Source organism: Varanus komodoensis, unplaced genomic scaffold (genome assembly GCF_004798865.1).
Source record: "Varanus komodoensis strain SLA01 unplaced genomic scaffold, ASM479886v1 scaffold4, whole genome shotgun sequence".
NCBI lineage: Eukaryota > Metazoa > Chordata > Lepidosauria > Squamata > Varanidae > Varanus > Varanus komodoensis.
The window spans coordinates 50,400,184-50,418,320 of record NW_025335941.1 but is presented as its reverse complement, the minus strand read 5'-3'; the positions used below and the strand labels follow the sequence as shown (position 1 = coordinate 50,418,320).

Genomic DNA, 18,137 nt, shown 5'->3' with positions numbered 1-18,137 from the left:
CTTCCACAATCACAGGCCAGTCCTGTGAACACTGTAGCGCATGTGGGTCTCTGCATCAGTGCCATGTACTTTCCTATTGCAATTCTTTGCTCATATTGAAATAAATGTATAGCAATCAAGCAAAAAACAGTCGCTCTATCCATAAACATTTTGGATATTCTGTAACAAGAAACCTTATTAAAGATGAAAAGGGGTAATAAGCATTAATATATTTCTGAATCTGCATGAAAGAAGCAGTTTTGGAGAAAATATATATTTTCCCAATTATCTGTATAACTAATAAGTATAAAACGGATGGCTTCAATACAAAAGAGAGTACTCTGTTGCCAATCATGTAAATAAAGTGCTTAATTTGCATAACAGATAAAATGTAATTCCAAATAAAAGATGTGGTTATATGTCAGCTTGCAGATAAGCCCATAAAAAGGAGTGAGGCCAACAAATTGATTGGATGGTCATACATTCCTCTTGCCTGAACCAAGAAACTAAACTAAACTAAACTAAACAGGAGAAAGTTTGCAAAGCTTAAGGAAAAGTACACTCAGTCCTATTATTCATTAAATAAAGCAGATGAAACAAAACTGGGACATTTAATTTAGATGCACTATAAAATTTCTGTAGAGAAACACTCTAATTGCCCCTATGGTTAAGCATATTTGGTCAGCACATTAGCTCAGTGTGCAAACATTTCCTGGAGATCTGATCTCTAGTGCAAGGCATAGCTGATATACAAGGGTATGTTATGAAAAGTTATGTGGATGTATGAACAGAAAAGATGGCTACTTGCAAGGAACTTGCATGGTACTAGCACAGGAATGTGGCAGAAAGTGAGAAGAGTAAATTTAAGGCCTGCTGCTCCTGGTAAATGCTGATATTCATTGCAGCTAGGTAACATAATGACCTTATGGGAAGCCCCCTTAGATGGCCATGTGAAGCACACAGCTAGTACAAAGCACCACAATTACATATTATAGAACTGTTTGTACATTCCAAATAACTCAGGAAACAACTAAATTGTTTGCCAGCCCTTAGAAAGATACAGACATACTCAGAAACATGGTGAATTTTCATTTCATTTCTTCTGTTCTATAGTGCCTGTTACCTGAAGCTCTCTAGGTGGTTTACAAATATGTCAGTCTTTAAAAATGTATTATAAACCCCTATTATCATTAACATTGTTATTGCATTTCATTTCTATACCACCCCATAGCATAAGTTCACACACATAGCACAAAGATTGACATATATCTGAAAACAATTTTGAAAATAGCAAGGAAAAATTAATACCTGATTAAAGCATTATATGCTGCAGAATGCCTGAGAGAAGAATACTTTACCTTGGCACGGAAGAGATGTTGGTGCCAAGCAGCCTCATTGGAGAGATTGTTCCATAATTGTGGGGGCCACCATCTAGCAGGCCCTCTTCCCTGTTGCCACCTTCTGAGCATCTCTTGGAAGAGGCATTTGGAAGAGAACCTTAGATGTTAAACATCATACATAGGCAGATTCATAGTGGAACAGCTCTCCATCAGGTATGACAGTAAGGCTTTACAGGTCAAAACCTAGAATCAGGCTTGGAAATATACAGAGAACTAGTGTAAATGAACCAGGATTGGTCTTCAAAACTTTTGGCCCCTTTTATCAGTCTGGCAGTCATGTTTTATACAAGCTACAGCTCCTGAACCATCTTCAAAGGCAGCCCTACAGAGAGTACATTGCAGCAATCTAGCTTGGAGGTGACCAGAGGATAGAGTACTGAAGCCAGGTTACCCCTGCCCAGGTAGGGCCATCAACCAAAGTTGGTAGCAGGCATTCTGTGCCATCAAGGCTACCTGAGCCTCAATTGACAAAGATGGCTCCAGAGAACCTCCATGCGATGAACTCTTTCAAAGGGAGTTCAATCCCCTACAACTCCCATAATCTCCTAGCCAGCTCTACTGAAGGTCACCAAGGGCGGGAAAAGCTGATGTAGGGATTATGCAACAAATGGATCAGATAAATTAGAGCCACAGCTTAGTTCCGGCTTCAAATATTACTAGAACGTAAGAAAATCAATGCTGGATCAGACCAAGGTCCAGCTAGTCCATCCTTCTGGCACACAGTAAGCAGCTGCCTGATCAATACCCAAGTAGGACATGAATGCCACAAAACTGCCAGTGGGTTTTCTAGCAACCAGTGTACATATACATATTGCCTTTAATACTGGCTATAGCAGGTCTAGTAGCCACTAATAACTTCATCCTACAATAATTTGTCTAACTCCTTTTTAATGCTGTCTCACTTGGTGGCCGTCACTACATCTTCTGGCAGGGAATTCCAGAATGTAATGTTGCTTATTCCAAGCTCTGGTTACATACTTTCCTGGAGGTAAGTTGGAAAAGGTATGCACACATATGCACATGCACACACAAACCCCTCAGATACCACACTTCTTAGAGTAATTGGCCTTGGACCAGTAATCTTGCACAGAGCATCTCCTAGAGTGCTTGTGCCCAGAGATGCCTTATTTTGCATCTCATCTATTTTGACAAGTTGCTTGCCTTCTCTCCCACACAGATCTCTATGTTCAGTGAGAACTCACACATCATCCTAATAGGAAAAATAATTAATTTGCAAAGTGAGGACCTTGGTTTATGCCGGCTTGGCATTCTTTGTTAATGAGGTACTTTGTTTCAACTGTGAGATATTTAAGTGTGAGTCAATACATATATTCAAAACACAGCCCTAGGGTTTGAGCTCCAGATAGCTTTCTAATATGCTTTCTAAGCCTGAGATAGCAGAAATATTCTTACTGTGTGAATAGCCAATTCTTAATTCTTCTGAACCACAAACACCTGTTCAACCATGCACCTGGCAGGTGGCAGAAGAGATATATGTAAATCATGAAATTCAGGGCCTTCCTAAATCAGTGCCCTCCAGACTTGTTGGAGTATAACATCCATCATATCCAAGCATACTGGTTAGAAATTATAGGGAGTCCAACAGATGGCTAGAGTTTTAGTCCAACACACCTGGAGGGCTGGTATAGAACAATTTATGAAGCAAATCCTCTCAAATTATGATTTACTAGTTACTTCTGATGCTACATAGAAATGCAACAAATGAATACTTTCTAAGAGCACATTCCTATTTTTAGATAGGAAAAGGTCTTATAGCTCCCGCTATCCCCAGTCAGCCTTGCTGCAGTTTTTTCCCCCTTCATTTTGCTGTCTAAACATTGCCCATTAAATAGATCTCTTTTACATCAAGCACCTGTGTGTGGATATTGGCGTTCTGTGGAAAGCAATAAAGTATATCTCACCAACTCTTCCCTTATTGATCTACACTACAAAGTTGTACTGGTTTCACACTGGTTTTGCTGCTATAGCAACGAGCTTCTGCCCCCAAAGAATCCTGAGAATGACGGTGCATGACAGAGAACTTCACTACTGAAGATTGCTTCAAAGCACAACTCCCAAGGTTCCCTGAGAAAAGAGACTATGAGTGCAATTCATGCATATTTAGACGTTAAAAGTCCTACAACTCCAGAGCTCGGAATAGCGGGACTTTCTGTTCTCCATATAAACATGCCCAACATTGTACCTTACGACCATGACAGGCAATTCCCCAGCACATCGAGATAGCAATCGGTCTTGCAATTCCTAGCATGCCCTAGCCAGCATGGTTAACTCGGAGTTGTAGGGCCTTTTTTGCCTGTCTTAATGCAGAGGATTGCGCCCTAAAGCCGCTGAATTCTGTGAGGCCGAGAGTCGCCACGGCCTTCGCGGACAGACGATCAGGAGCACCGCGGGGGTCGCCCAGCGAAAGCTCCTTCTGAGGGAAAGGCGTAATGCGGCCTCCGCTCGGCAGAGGGCGCTGTTGGTTGACGCCGAGGTCTTCCTCCGGCGGAGAGCATCCGGCTCCTCGGAGGCGCATCATGTGGGCTCGGCCAGCCCTCGCGCGGAGCCGGACCGCTGCTGCTGCTGCTGCCGCCGCTGCCGCCGCCGCCGCCAGTGACCGGAGCCTCCTCCTGTTGGGTTGTTGGCGCCATGAGGCGCTGAGAACGGCGGCAGGAAGGGAAGGAGAAGCCAGATAGTCCCCGACGGAACAGCCGGAGAGTCCCGAGCCTCGCCTCGCGCTTCCGTCCCGTGCGGGCCGGCCGAGACCATGTAAAGCGAGAGCGGCTCCAGCCCGAAGAGCAGCCCCCGGCGAGGGGAAAGCGCCGTAGCCGGCCTGAGAAGGCCCCGCCGCGTGCCCGCCTGCGTCCCGGCCTGCGTGTTTGTTGTGGGGGGAACATGGCGACGTCTAATCTGTTAAAGGTGAGAGAGGCAACCCCTGGCCGGGCCTGGCTGAGGAAACCTCCGGCCTTGGGAGCTGAATGATACGCGGGGAGGAGTTGCTTGCTTGATAAGGAGGGGAGGAAGAGGAGGAGGGGAGAAGAGCGTGAGAAGCGGACATGGCAGTGGGTGGGAATAGCTGGGCTGGTGCGTGTGTTTATATGCATATTTACGTGGGGAGAGAGTGTTTATGTGCACGTATATGAGGTGTGTGTATTCGTATATACATGGGGGTGTGAGAGACTAGATAGACAATTGACTGACTGAGATTGCTTGCCTGCTGCGATAGGTTTCGGTCATGAAATGAGTTTGATGTAGAAGACTATAGGCATAAGTATTGTAATAGGGACCCAGAAAGCAAAAGGAGCTCGAAAATGTTACAGGGCTATTTGAAGCTACATCTTGTCAAATAACAACTTGCATCTGCACACAGATCTGGTAAGAGAATCATTCTGTTCCCTCCTTTGTAATGAACTGCTATAGTTTCTCAGTTTGGTCTGAGGAGCTGGGTCAGACCAGTTACTTCCTCTCCTTGGAGTGTAAGAGATAAGAGAATATGTTGTGGAAGTGGATTACATCTGGTTATTGTCATATCTGTTTTTCAGTTTAGTTTACAAGATCATCCCCTCCCCTCTACACTATAGCAGGAGGGGTTTCTGTTTATTTGTTAGTATTAAGAGTGATCTGATCTATTCCTATTTCACCTGTAAGTTTGTCCTGAAAATGTTGATAAAATCATCCTTTCTTAAAAGCACTTTAACCAGTCATGTATTTCATACTTTAAATCCTGTATGAATTCATCCAGGAGCATGGAAGGAGGTATTTGTAGGAGGTAGCTAGCATGCATGGTAAGAATTGACATGCTGGAGCTAGAGAATTACTGATCAGAAGGACAGGCAGTTGGGGGAATGTAAGGAAAGCAAGGGCAATAAGCATCCTGGTAATGCAAGATGATTGAGAGTGTGAGAATAATAAAATCTCAAAAGAAGTAAACTCCCTTTTCTACAGCAGATGGCTTACCTGTGAGAGTGATTGGTCAGCTGAAGTATCCTGTCCAGAACAATTTTAATTAAGATGTGTGAAAACATTTTTGCTAGCAGTTTTACATATAAGGAAAAGAAGTGATGAGAATGTGTATTTCATAGAAATCTTACAGTACTGCTGCCTTGTTCACTTTCCTGTTAATCTGGCCTGTGAAGGACTCTTTCAGAAAATACATTTGTTTCTCAGTACTTCAATGCTGCCAACTTTATAATAGAGCCTTACCATGTATAGGAATGTTGGATGCAGTGTTCGCAGAATTGCATAGCTCTTGAAAATGCACAGGTTGACCATCCCAGCTGAATAGTACTCCTGTTAAACAACTTAAAGAGAAATGCTGGATCAGACCAAGGGGTCATCTGGATGAGCGTTCTGTTCTTGCAGAGACCATTCATCTCTCCGTGGGAAATTCACAAGCAGGAGATGAGACCTCTTGCTCATACTTCTGATTAACTGTTCAGATTATTTGGCAAACAAACCCCAGTTTCTGAATTGCTGCCCATAGCTGCTGCTTCCAAGGTTTGGAAGCAAATCTTGCTCTCTCCTAGTCTTCTTAATAAGATTTGCACTGCAGGTTGAACCCAAAAGGTTGGCATCTGGGAGTTGGAGCATGAATAGCTGCTTGTAAGAACAATAGAAAGGAAAAAGGGGAGAGCAAAATAATGGAAGATGCAGAAGCTCTGTATATTCAATCTGACTTGTGGGCTTTCATTTGAGCAGCAGTGCAATGCTCACCTGAACTTGAGACTAAATAGCTGCCTGACATATTGATTATATATAATAGGCTTGATATTCTCTGTCTTTCTAGGTGATTTATAAACTTATTATTTAGAGAGATAGTAAAGATAAATATTGAATTCGTTTAGATAGTGTATCTTGTTAACTGTAAATATTATGTGATTTTGGAATCCGTTCTGCATTACCATCCTGTGTTCCAAATGCAGCGGTGCTCTCCCTCTTCATCCACTAAGAACCAGATTCTTTTTACAAAATTCTTAGTCTCTGGGACTGTTGGGTGACATTTTTTCTCCTGCCTTTGGTGTGGGAGGGAGAGTTGAGCCTCAGTCATGATAAGGGTCACAGCAGCTGCTGAGGCATATCGCCCCCCCCCCGTCCCTTGTCTTACTTCTTGCCCTGTGAGTGATCATCCCCCTCTGGTGGAGGGGAATCCCTCTTCCTTCCTTCTTCAGGACAGAGGCACACATGTGGGATCAGGCACTAAGTGAGGTTGTTCATCTGCTATAATTCCAAGCCTAAATTAATGCATTATGTGCCACCTTCATATGTTTAATAACTGAACTGCATTTTCATGTATATTTGTGAAAGAAAAACAAAGAGTCTTGTTGTGCATTCATATGTAAGATCTCAGAGATTATGGACCACCTATGAAAGTCAATGTCAGCATAATTTGTTAGTTTTTGTTGGTTTTTTGCTAACTAACATGGCTACAGTTGGGAAATTGTTTTTTATGTGGGAGTAAGCCAGTGACATTGTTGGAATGTGCCTCTGAGTAGTCAAGGATCTAATGTGCCATATCTTTCTTTTTAGCCCAGGTACTCATACTGCTGCTGCAGTAACCCTTTTCACATGTTCTTATCTGCATGTAGCTTCTACCTTACCGTAACCCAGGCCTATTATTTTTTGTTCCATCTCCCAGCACTAGTTGGTCTTTCAGATTAGAAAGTTGTAACTCCAGTTGTCAGTGCCACCTGCCAAGCTCAGTGCTTTCCAGCTTTTGACAAGGAAAAGAACGGGAGCCAGAGCCTATTTCTAAATTAAGCAGACTTGATTGTACAATAGCTACATCTTTCTGCTTCTCTCCTATATGTCCTGCATCTTTGATAGCAGTTTTTTTATTGTTGCAACTCTAATATGTATTTAAATAGTGGGGAAATGGGCATCTTGTAGCATGTCTGTGTTTTGGCTTGTGATTCCCATTAGGCCTAGCTGACATAACCACTGGTGATAGATGAATGGAACTGCTGGTCAGAACTTTTGGAGGGCCACAAGTTTCCCACTCCTGTAGTAATAAGACCAGATTTGCAGTGTGCGTTGTGGGTGTAATTAGGCAACCTTGGGATTTATCTCTCATGTTTCAGATTCATGATGTAAGTTTCTGGAGTATCACAAAATATGTGAACCCTAGCAACCAATACAGTACATCCTATCTTGGGGGATAGAACTCTGAGAATATCAGTATTTAGTATGCATGGCTCCCTAGAGTAACTTGCAGCATATGATGGATATATGAGGAAAGGATATATGAGGGAAGCAGCATACCATTTCTAAAACCCTTTGTGCCATTATTTTAAATAAATGGTGCTCTCAGAAGTGAGTCCTGGATGGTACTCAAAATCTGAGCAGTATTTCCTTTTAAGTTCTCTGTCAGTTTATGCCATAGTCTTGTTCCTTCCTGCAGCTGATATTTGTATAAAATTATCAAACATTTGCCTTATTCATCAGGATCCCTTTTCTTGGAAAAGGCTGTAAATTGACCTGAGGGCTTGTATTCCCAGTCAGCTAGAAGGAAGACTCTAGGGGTTAGTGGCGAGGAAGAGAAGGACACTTGCATAAAGTATTTATAGCTGAAATTGTGAAACATGTCAGAGTAACCTCTCTGTAGCTACAGTAAGTAAGTAGTTAAAATTTAGCCTGTTGTGATAACAAACAGGCTAGATTTCCTTCTGTTCTCTTTTTTGTATTATGGCTATGGAAAGTGAGGCAATTCTAGTTTCTTAAACAGGCACAGAATACAGGCATAATAGTATAATAGTATACAATAGTGCCTGTATAGATAAGGCAGAAAATATTCTGCCATGATAAGCCTTGAACATTCAAAATGTATTAGTTCAAATGTATCAACAAATAAGTGTTTATTTTACTTAGTTTGTAAACTAAGTAAACTTATGCTAAGTAAATTTACAAAGTAAATTTCAGGAAAATCTATTGGGAAATGACCAAGATACAGCAATTTAAACATTTCTCACTGCTTGTGACCTTTGTTATCATTGATGTTGTGCTTTTGCTTCCTCATAGCATACCTTCTATAATTTTCCTTACCATTTAAATGTTCCTGCAGAGTTGGAAAAGTTGCAGGTGTCTTTTCCAATTTTTATGAAGCTTTATTGTTTGAAGAAGCTATCTTTAAAAGTCCCAATTGAGCCTGTCAGTTAAGAGTAGCCATGCAATACCTAGAACCTTCTTCTCTAAACAAAGATGGTTTCTGCCACATTGAGGAGATGGTGGGATATAACTGTTTTAAAGTGAACAGATTTTATGGGGGCAACATTGATTTTGTGCAGGGTTATTTATTTATTTTAGAAGTGCTTGTTGTGCATGGAGCTTGTCTTTGAAGAGTGCTTAAGGTTTCAGCTCTGATGTTTTTTTCCTAAGGATTATGATTTCTTATGGTACTGTGGAATCTACAGAAAGTAAGTTGAAAGAGGGCATAATATGTGTGACTGTATAATATGTTTGCTGCTTATACAGTGTGAAAATTTTATGGACACCTTAATATGCAGTTTTGGGGTTTTTTCATGCATGAATGAATTTGTAAGTGTTCTTAAACTGAGCTATTTTAAAAAATAGTTCTTAATGCTGTACAGAAAAACTGTGACAGGAACAAATAGGCTAGTAATTTTTTTCAGTGCTTGAGAATCCAAATTTCCAATAGCATGATAATATATTACAATAATCTTTTCAACCACCTGAATTCCCATTTTGCATTACCGTTGGAAGAAATGAATATTTGGGTTGGTGCAAATGCACAGCTTGGATAGATACATATATAGTGCCTTCTGCTGTGTGCTTGACTTCCAACTTGTACTGTATCTGGTCCCTGCTCTAGCCTACATTCACAGTTTCACCTATATTGATTGCTGCCTGTTTGATGGTGACTTCCTTTGAACCACTGTTAGGCCTTGTATAAAGGAGAATAGCTTCTTGCATTTCTGATTCAGCTTTCTTGGCATTCAAACCAAGACCATGAGAATTTATGCAGACTTGCTCTGCCACCATTATCTTTAGCAAGAAAAAATGTGAGATGAAATATTCTATGCAATGCAGCATTATGTCCAGTTGTGTCTAAATGCATCCTTTCTTTGTATGCTTTCATTTGAGAAGGCATAGTCATCTGTTGTAAAGTGCACTTGAAAGTTGGGTATATCTGGAGAACATTTGTACTTGAGAGCTGGTTTTCAAATCTAAAACATATGATGTGAAGTGGCCCAGATTTCTAGGTTATAGTGTCTGGTCATAGGATTATAATTAAACACACATGTGGGCCACACTGCAGATGCAAAAAGCAATGAAGCTGTGTTTATTATCTTTAATGGGCCACCATTTGTGGCTTGATGGGTTAAAGAGCAATCTTTTGGCCACTAAACATTTTGGAGAGCTGTAAGATAATTTGGATTCCCAGATGCAGAATTGGAGACATAGCTTCAACCTTGTAGAAAGGAATCTGCACTGTACTCATTCTTTCCCACTCACACCGGATACAGAAGGAACTTTGCAAGATGCCTCTCTGACATAGGGAATGCAACCTAGGGCAGGGGTTGCATTCCAGTAGGCAGAGAAGATACTGGTGCTCCTGGGATATGAAGAACTTTGACTGTGGTCCAGGCTCCTTCCTTTCCTCTCTGAAATGCTTCAGCTGGAATTCCAGAAACAGCTGCCTAGCTGAAATACAGAGCAGAAGGTGCAGGGATGTTGAGATCACATCTGCTCTTCCTCACTGGTTGCTTGTAAGCTTCTGAGTTTGGGAATTTATGAGTATCAAGGATACAACCCATTGATTGTGCTCTTACTAGTTTATTTCTTGTTTAAGTTCTGGACTATTATTTTATTGTACTGATTTATACCTGCTGCTATATCATGGACAGTATCCTTGGAAAGTGGAAACTAAATTTCTTGTGACAGCAGCTTTAAAGGATGGCTAGTTCATTATATTCAAAGTCTGAAGCTGCATAATTCAGTAAGAACTAAGTGTGTGCTGTGATTCTTACCAAGTATGTTCCACTAAGGATTGTAAATAGGACTGGATAATCATAGGACTTCACAGGATAACCTTTTACAGGTAGTAGCTGACCAACTACTATTTAATTGTATGCACATATTGAAGTAAGTCCAATTGGACAAAGTCAGATTGACTTCTGGATAAATATGAATAGGATTAGGTTGTAATATTCCTGTTTATTTGAACTATATTTAAATTGATACTTTCTTTCTTGGCAGAACAAAGGTTCACTTCAGTTTGAAGACAAATGGGATTTCATGCGCCCCATTGTTCTGAAACTTTTACGCCAGGAATCTGTCACAAAACAGCAGTGGTTTGATCTGTTTTCGTAAGTAATTTCTATAATTCACAGTTCTTGGAGAATGGAATACAGATTTGGTATTCTGTAATAGCTTGTTGGAAAAAATTATTCAAGGAAAAATGCTAAAATAGCTTTCTCACAACAAGTATTTGTTTTCTAAATTGCTGGTAATTGGCAGTGAAAATTTGAATAGTAAGAAAGCTTCAGTGATTTGCTGGGTATTTCTGTGTATTTAAAATAAATTGCCATGCTTTGATATGTTTCGTCTTTCAAGTAATTTTAAGTGCTTGGACAGTAAATATTTTTGTCTAGCATGGGCTGTTGTTCTCAATGGAATTCTAATCAGCAGTAAATTCAAAGATGAAAATAAGCAAGAAGTAAGAATTAATGAAGTGATGGCTTTGCTGCCTTAAACCTAAGAACCAGCTTTTAGCAGCACTTCATTTGTATATCTTTAACAAATGTTTTTGGGAAATATTTGTGGAACATGCATTTAAATTGAAACCTGGCATCACTGGTGAGAGGTGACTTCTTCCTCTCGAGCCTGTCAAATTGTTGGAGAACTGGAGCAGGGAAAGGTGGTGGGCAATTGAAGTGAGCCAAATTGTCAGAACTTCTCAGGGGAAGAGAGTTTGCAAGCTCATCTTCTGTGCTGATCAATACTGCCTCTACAGAGTCCAAGCTTACGAGCATCCAGTGAGGAACAGCAGAACCACAGTACCTTTTTTTGAAGATTCCAGGAATGTGATCTAGTGCTAAGCTATACTTCCTCCTCTATGTATATGGGGTTGGTCTTGTGTGCCTTTTTCAGGCTATTTGAGGACAAGGGGTGTTGTCCTTACATCTCCAGATAGTTCTTTATCCCAGGTTCATACAATCCATTGTCCTGTGCACATTTGTTAGAATACTCTGCAAATGAAAGAGTGCAAAGTAGGATTATTTTTCTTTTTTCAATTTGATTTCCTTCATACATTATTGTTGTACTTATAGATTTGTCTGTGATCATATATCTGTATGAAATAACTTATTGAAAAAAGTGACATGTGTCCTTGTTCCTTTCAGACACTGGCAAGTGCTGTATTGCTATTTCATTTAGTTTCTTTGAGGAGTGTATATATATTTTTCTAGGCATGTTATTAAGTTACCATTTATCACTGAAATTGTATAGGTAAAATGTTCAGAATTCTTTTGATCTGACTTACATGTACATATTTTTTAGGGATGTGCATGGAGTTTGTTTGTGGGACGATAAAGGCCCTGCAAAAATACACCAGGCTTTGAAAGAAGACATCCTTGATTTTATTAAACAAGCACAAGCAGTAAGTTATCAGTTCTCACCAAGTAGATGATCTTCTACCAAGAGTGTCTTAGAGTGTAAATAACTTATTTGGTTGTTAGTTTGCAAAAAAAAAATCAGATTGTACTATATTGTCCAGTGTGTGATTTCGACTAAGAACTGGAACAAATGTGATGGGTCACTGCATCCATATCCCCACAGACAGGGTAGTGTGTACTCTGCACTGGAAAAACAAGCCCAAGTCTGTAAATCATGGCTTGAATCCAAACCAAGTTAGTCACACACAAATCAATGTAATTATTTTTTCATGATTAACTGAAATCCCAGTGATTTCAGTTGTGTCTAAGTGTAACTACTTGTTCTAGGTCGAACAACCATCAAAGAATGTTATCAGACTTTCTTTTTTCTTTATTTTATAGATTTTATACAATATATAATATATTTTTTCTATGGCAACATTTCTATACCATTCTGTATAGTCTATTCTGGTGCAGATGGCTGAGAGACTGAGCTATGGCTTAGGAAGTCCCCAGTCTGAATCTTACTTCTGTCATAAATCTTTTGCAATAGGAAACACAATACTGGTTTGACACATTGGTCATTACAATGAGGTAAATGCCTGTGAAGAAAGTTGAATACTCTAAAGTGCTATTTAGATTCTAAGTTGTAGTAGAATTTTTAGTATAGGTTGCATCTGGTGGTCATGGGGAAGGGCAAGGAACTAGGCAGAGTCCTGAAGTTCTTTCCCTTTTTATCTTATTCAACAATCTCTTTGAGCTTTTATATGTGGCCAGCTTTTAAATATATCTGCACATCCGTAAGAATTATAAACCTGTTTTTAACTATGGAAGCTGAGATTCTCAAGAAGCTTTATTCTATTCCCAATATATTCTGGACTTATGTGAAATGCTTGTCTAACAGATACCTATTCAGTTCTTTCTTGAGAAGCCCCAAGAAAGGAGAAAGCCAAGAATTCCTAGGAGGTGTCTTTTAATGCCAAATAGCTCTAATAATTAGTAGTAGTGTTCTTGATTGTCAAAGTTCCAATGTAGGCTCTCTTTAACTACTTAATAATCTTAGTATAAATGTTGATCTTAGCCTGCAAACACATTACAGCTGTGTTTCTTGGACCCCTTCCTAGTAATACCAACACCGAAAAGGATAGATGCATAATGCTGTGGAGTCATCTTGGGCAAGCCTATGGCAGTCTTTATACATTTGCCTCTTTCACTTAATAAATGGAAGCATGACACAGATGTTCACTTGAGACAAAAGTTATTTATTTATTTAAAACTTTTATATGCCATCCTATATGTGAGACATTTCAGGATGGCTTACAATATTAAAATCAGAATACACTAACACAATCAATTGCAATATAATAAAACAATATATAACCAATAAAATGGTTGGTATCTGTCCCCTCTTCTGGTTATTCCCCCAACCGGAAGGTTCCGGGTAAGTTTATCAATGGCCCCTTGGACCTGACAGTGCTGCTGCTAAATGCCAGGTCGGTCCATAATAAAACATCCCTCATCCATGATCTAATTGTGGATGAGGGGGCCGACCTGGCTTGCATTACAGAAACCTGGGTGGGAGAGGGTGGGGATGTAGCCCTCTCTCAGCTGTGCCCACCTGCGTATCTAATCCAGCACCAGCCACACCGGGAGGGGAGGGGAGGGGGGTTGCTTTGGTTCATCGAGCTGCAATTTCCCTCGCGGGGCTTCCTTTCCCCTCAAGACCAGGCCTAGAGTGCTTATACCTGACGGTGGGCAACTGAGACAGATTAGGGATTCTGCTGGTGTACCATGCATCCTTCTGCTCATCAGACTCCCTGCCAGAGATGACAGGGATTGTCTCGGACCTAGTGTTGAGGACCCCCAGGATGTTGGTCCTGGGGGACTTCAGTCTCCATGCTGAGACTGTTCTGACTGGGGTGGCTCAGGACTTCATGGCTTCCATGACAGCCATGGGGCTGTCTCAACATGTCATTGGCCCAACCCAGGAACGAGGTCACACTCTGGACCTGGTTTTCTCGACGGGACAGGAAGAGAGTGATTTGGAAGTGAGAAATTTGCATCTGACTCCCTTGTCATGATCAGATCACTTCCTCGTGAGGTTTGAGCTGGGAGCTGGCCTTTCCCTCTATAAGGGTGTGGACCCTATTATGATGGACTGCCCTCGGAGCCGGATGGATCCAGATGGATTCCTGAGGGCTCTGGGGGATTTTCTGGTTGATAAAGCTGGCGCTCCTGTTGATGCTCTGGTTGAGCTGTGGAATGGGGAATTGGCTAGAACTATTGACATGATCGCTTCAAAGCGTCCTCTCCCGTCCGGCAGAGCCTGTTCATCCCCATGTTATACACCTGAACTACAGGCGATGAAGCGGGTTGGGAGATGTCTAAAGCGCAGGTGGAGGAAATCACGGGATGAATCTGACTGAACATGCTTACTGTCATGTTCACTATCGAGCCTACGCTGTGGCAGTGAGGGCAGTGAAGAAGAAATTCTTCTCCACTTCCATTGCCTCCTCACAGTGCCATCCAGCAGAGCTTTTTCAAGCGGTACATGGGCTAATACATCCAGGCCCCAAAAAAGATCCTGTGCCCCCATCAACTGCCCACTGTGACGACTTTGCCCAGCGCTTCAAGGAGAAAATTGCTCAGATTCGTCATGAGCTGGACTCCACAGTTGATACGGTTCCTTTAGGGGAGACGCCAAGAATTCCGTCTGGTCTAGCATCATTGGATGAATTTCAGTTAATGAGGCCTGATGATGTGGACAAGGTACTTGGACAAGTACATCCTACCACCTGCTTACTTGACCTTTGCCCTTCATGGCTACTTACCAAAGCCAAACACGGGATTGGTTTCTGGATCCAAGAGATTATTAATGCCTCACTGAGGGAGGGCCGGGTGCCCACTCCTTTAAAGGAGGCGGTAATCAGGCCTATCCTAAAGAAGGTGTCTCTCGATCCAGAGATGGCCGCCAATTACAGACTGGTGGCCAACATCCCGTTTCTGGGCAAGGTGTTGGAGTGGGTGGTGGCAGGCCAACTCCAGGCACTCTTGGATGAAACTGACTATCTGGACCCATTTCAGTCCGGTTTCAGACCCAGTTACGGTACTGAATCTGCCTTGGTCGCCCTGTATGATGACGTGTGCAGTGAGAGGGACGGGAAGTATGTCCCTGTTGGTTCTCCTGGACCTCTCAACGGTTCGATACCATCGACCATGGTATCCTTCTGGATAGACTGGCGGGATTGGGAGTAGGAGGCACTGCTTGTCAGTGGTTCCACTCCTACATTGCTGGCCAATTCCAGAAGGTGGTGCTGGGGGACTTTGGCTCTGCGCCATGGCAACTCTGCCATGGATAACCTCAGGGCTCCATTTTGTCCCCCTTGCTATTCAACATCTACATGAAACCTCTGGGAGAGGTCATCAGGAGATTTGGGCTGCGGAGTCATCAGTATGCTGATGAAACCCAGCTCTACATCTCTTTTTCAACTAATCCAGGTGAGGCAGTGGCTGTCCTGAACCGGTGCCTGGCCAAGGTAATGGGCTGGATTAGGGCCAATAAACTGAAGCTCAGTCCATATAAGACAGAGGTCCTCTTGGTAGGTGATTCAAGCTTCTGGGTAAGTGACTTAGGCCCTGCCCTGGACGGGGCTGCGCTCCCTCTAAAGGACAGGGTCCACAGTTTAGGAGTGCTCCTCAACCCAGAGCTGTTCTTGGGAGCCCAGGTGACAGCGGTGGTGAGGAGCGCTTTCCTTCAGCTTTGGCTAATCCATCAGCTGCATCCTTACCTGGAGGAGAACTGCCTGGCGACAGTGACTTCCCGCTTTGATTTCTGTAACACACTCTACGTGGGGCTGCCCTTGAAGACTGTCCAGATACTTCAGATGGTGCAAAATAGAGCTGCCAGGTTGTTGTCAGGGACTGGTTGTTATTCTCACATATCTCCAGTCCTCTATCAGCTCCATTGGCTTCCCATCGAAGTCCAGGCTCAGTTCAAGGTGCTGGTTATTACCTATAAAGCCCTAAACGGCTTGGGACCAGGATACCTAAAGAAACACCTTTTCCCCTACATGCCCTCCTGCCCTTCTCCAGGAACTCTCTTTGAAAGATGTCAGGAGACAGAGTACTCGGAGGAGAACTTTCTCTGTGGTGGCGCCCCGACTATGGAATGCGCTCCCTAGAGAGGTCCACCTGGCGCCATCATTATATGCTTTTCGGCACCAGGTCAAGACCTTTTTATTTGACCAATATTTTAACATATAGCAATTTTAATTGTGTTAGATTTATTTAATATATTTTAAATAGATTAATTTTATGCTCAGTGTGGAATAGTTAACTTATTTTATTGAAGATTGAAATAATGTTGTAAGCTATCCAGAGATGACAATAATGGACGGCCTACAAATTTTCTAGATAGATAGATAAATAAATAAATAAAAATAAAAAGCGACTGTTAAAACCGCTAAAATATTACTTTTTAAAATAACGATTGAATAAAAAGGTTTTGACCTGGCGCCAAAAAGAATATGGCAACTTAGCATCAAAGGAATCCTTATAGTTATTGAAATGGATGGGAAGAAAGCAAAATCTTTTCTGTGGTGACTTGATGAAGTTCAAGTAACTTTCTGGGGTGAATTATTTTTAGGCTTGAAGTAGATAAGCTGGTATATGGCCACTGCATCATTTTTTTTCTATAGCAAAATTTCATCAATTTCATTTCATATTTATGTTTTGATGAAGATTTCAGAATAGGAGATTCCAGTCTAGTAGGTATTTGTGGAAGCTTAAATTCACATATCCTTATATGTAAAGAAATTATCTATATTAGAGCCCTTAAAACAAATAAGTGTGTGGCTTTAAATCTAAACATGCTTCTTTGGGAACACACACTAATGATGCAGTGAATCTTCTAAGCAAACATGCATTGGCTTAGTCCGCAAATGTGTTTTATAAAGAAGACTGTGTGCCTGTGTCTTACTGTTCAAATGCACAGTTTTTAAAACAATAATTAATGCTTGTGGGTCACTCAGGGTACAGTATAGTCTGGATGCTGTAAACCTCTGACCTTGGAGGCTTATGGGCATACAATGGAGGATCAAAGGAACACAGAAGGAGAGATCATCTCTGTGCTTCTCCTGATCTGCAAAACAGCTGATTTTTGCCATTTCAGTGGGGTGCCTTGGGGTTTGAGGAAAGGAGACTGAGGTGCTCCCAGAGTACATAGAATCTGGGTGGCACCAGTCTTCTTTCCTTCCCACCCCTAAAACTCTGTCTCTGCAACCTTGGGGATACAGCCAGTGTGGTTCTTTTCCCACCAGGTGTGTGGAAAATCTGAACTCCCAATTGCAGTTGCAAGTCTGGAGTGATCTTCTGACTTTGTAGCTGTGGATCCAAGCAATCATGTAGCTGACTAGATGCTTTCTAGCAAACGTATGATTGTTCTGCTAAATAACCTTAATTTTTTCCCTTATAATTGTAAATTTAATGTTTTGTACTTGGATTCGCTGAATTGTAGACTTCATCACTGTGTTTGTGCACAATTTTTAAAAATACTGAAATATTTGGTAGTCTACTTCTAAAGGGAGAGAGATACAGACAGACAGATTTCTGTCTGCATTTTTCATGACTCTCTGTTAAATCACCAATTTTAAACTGCCTATTTAGAATATATCTACCAGAGCACAGCATTGAAAAATAAATACTTTTATTATGAAAGGCTGCAGGGGCAATCCTGTGTTAACTTACCTGAGAGAATTCATTGGATCATGCTTCCAAGTAAGCATGTATAGGATTGTGCTGCAAAGTATATGACCTACTGTGTTCAATGATAGTGAATCATTTTTTCAGCAGCTTGCTGACTTCTAAGGTTAGGCATATTTTCTGTGTGACTTACAGAATGAGCATCAGAATCTTAATTATGTTTCCATGGGAAATGCTGGGCAATTGCCATCTTAGCTACATCTTAGCTCTTTATGAATATGTATTCAATGCTGCCGTCTGGTCCAAAATTAATGGATGAATTTCAGTTATTGCGGCTTGATGATGTGGACAAGGTGCTTGGACGAGTAGGTCCCACCACTTGCCTATTGGACCCTTGCCCGTCTTGGTTAATAAATAATTCTAAGCACGGGATTGGGATCTGGATCTT

General features: G+C 41.5%; 1 protein-coding gene across 2 annotated transcripts in view; it reads left to right on the top strand.

Moving 5' to 3' along the window:
* Positions 1–3,946: 3,946 nt before the first annotated feature.
* Positions 3,947–18,137, top strand: part of CUL5 (cullin 5) — a 40,965-nt gene continuing 26,774 nt past the window's right edge. Inside the window, exons 1-3 of one of the 2 annotated variants that reach the window (XM_044441437.1) lie at positions 3,947–4,298; positions 10,593–10,702; positions 11,895–11,994. In XM_044441437.1, the coding sequence (XP_044297372.1) occupies positions 4,275–4,298; positions 10,593–10,702; positions 11,895–11,994 (234 nt within the window). In that variant the 5' untranslated portion in view covers positions 3,947–4,274. Of the gene's footprint in view, positions 4,299–4,659; positions 4,755–10,592; positions 10,703–11,894; positions 11,995–18,137 lie in introns of those variants that run through there. The other variant, XM_044441438.1, reaches the window with a different exon arrangement.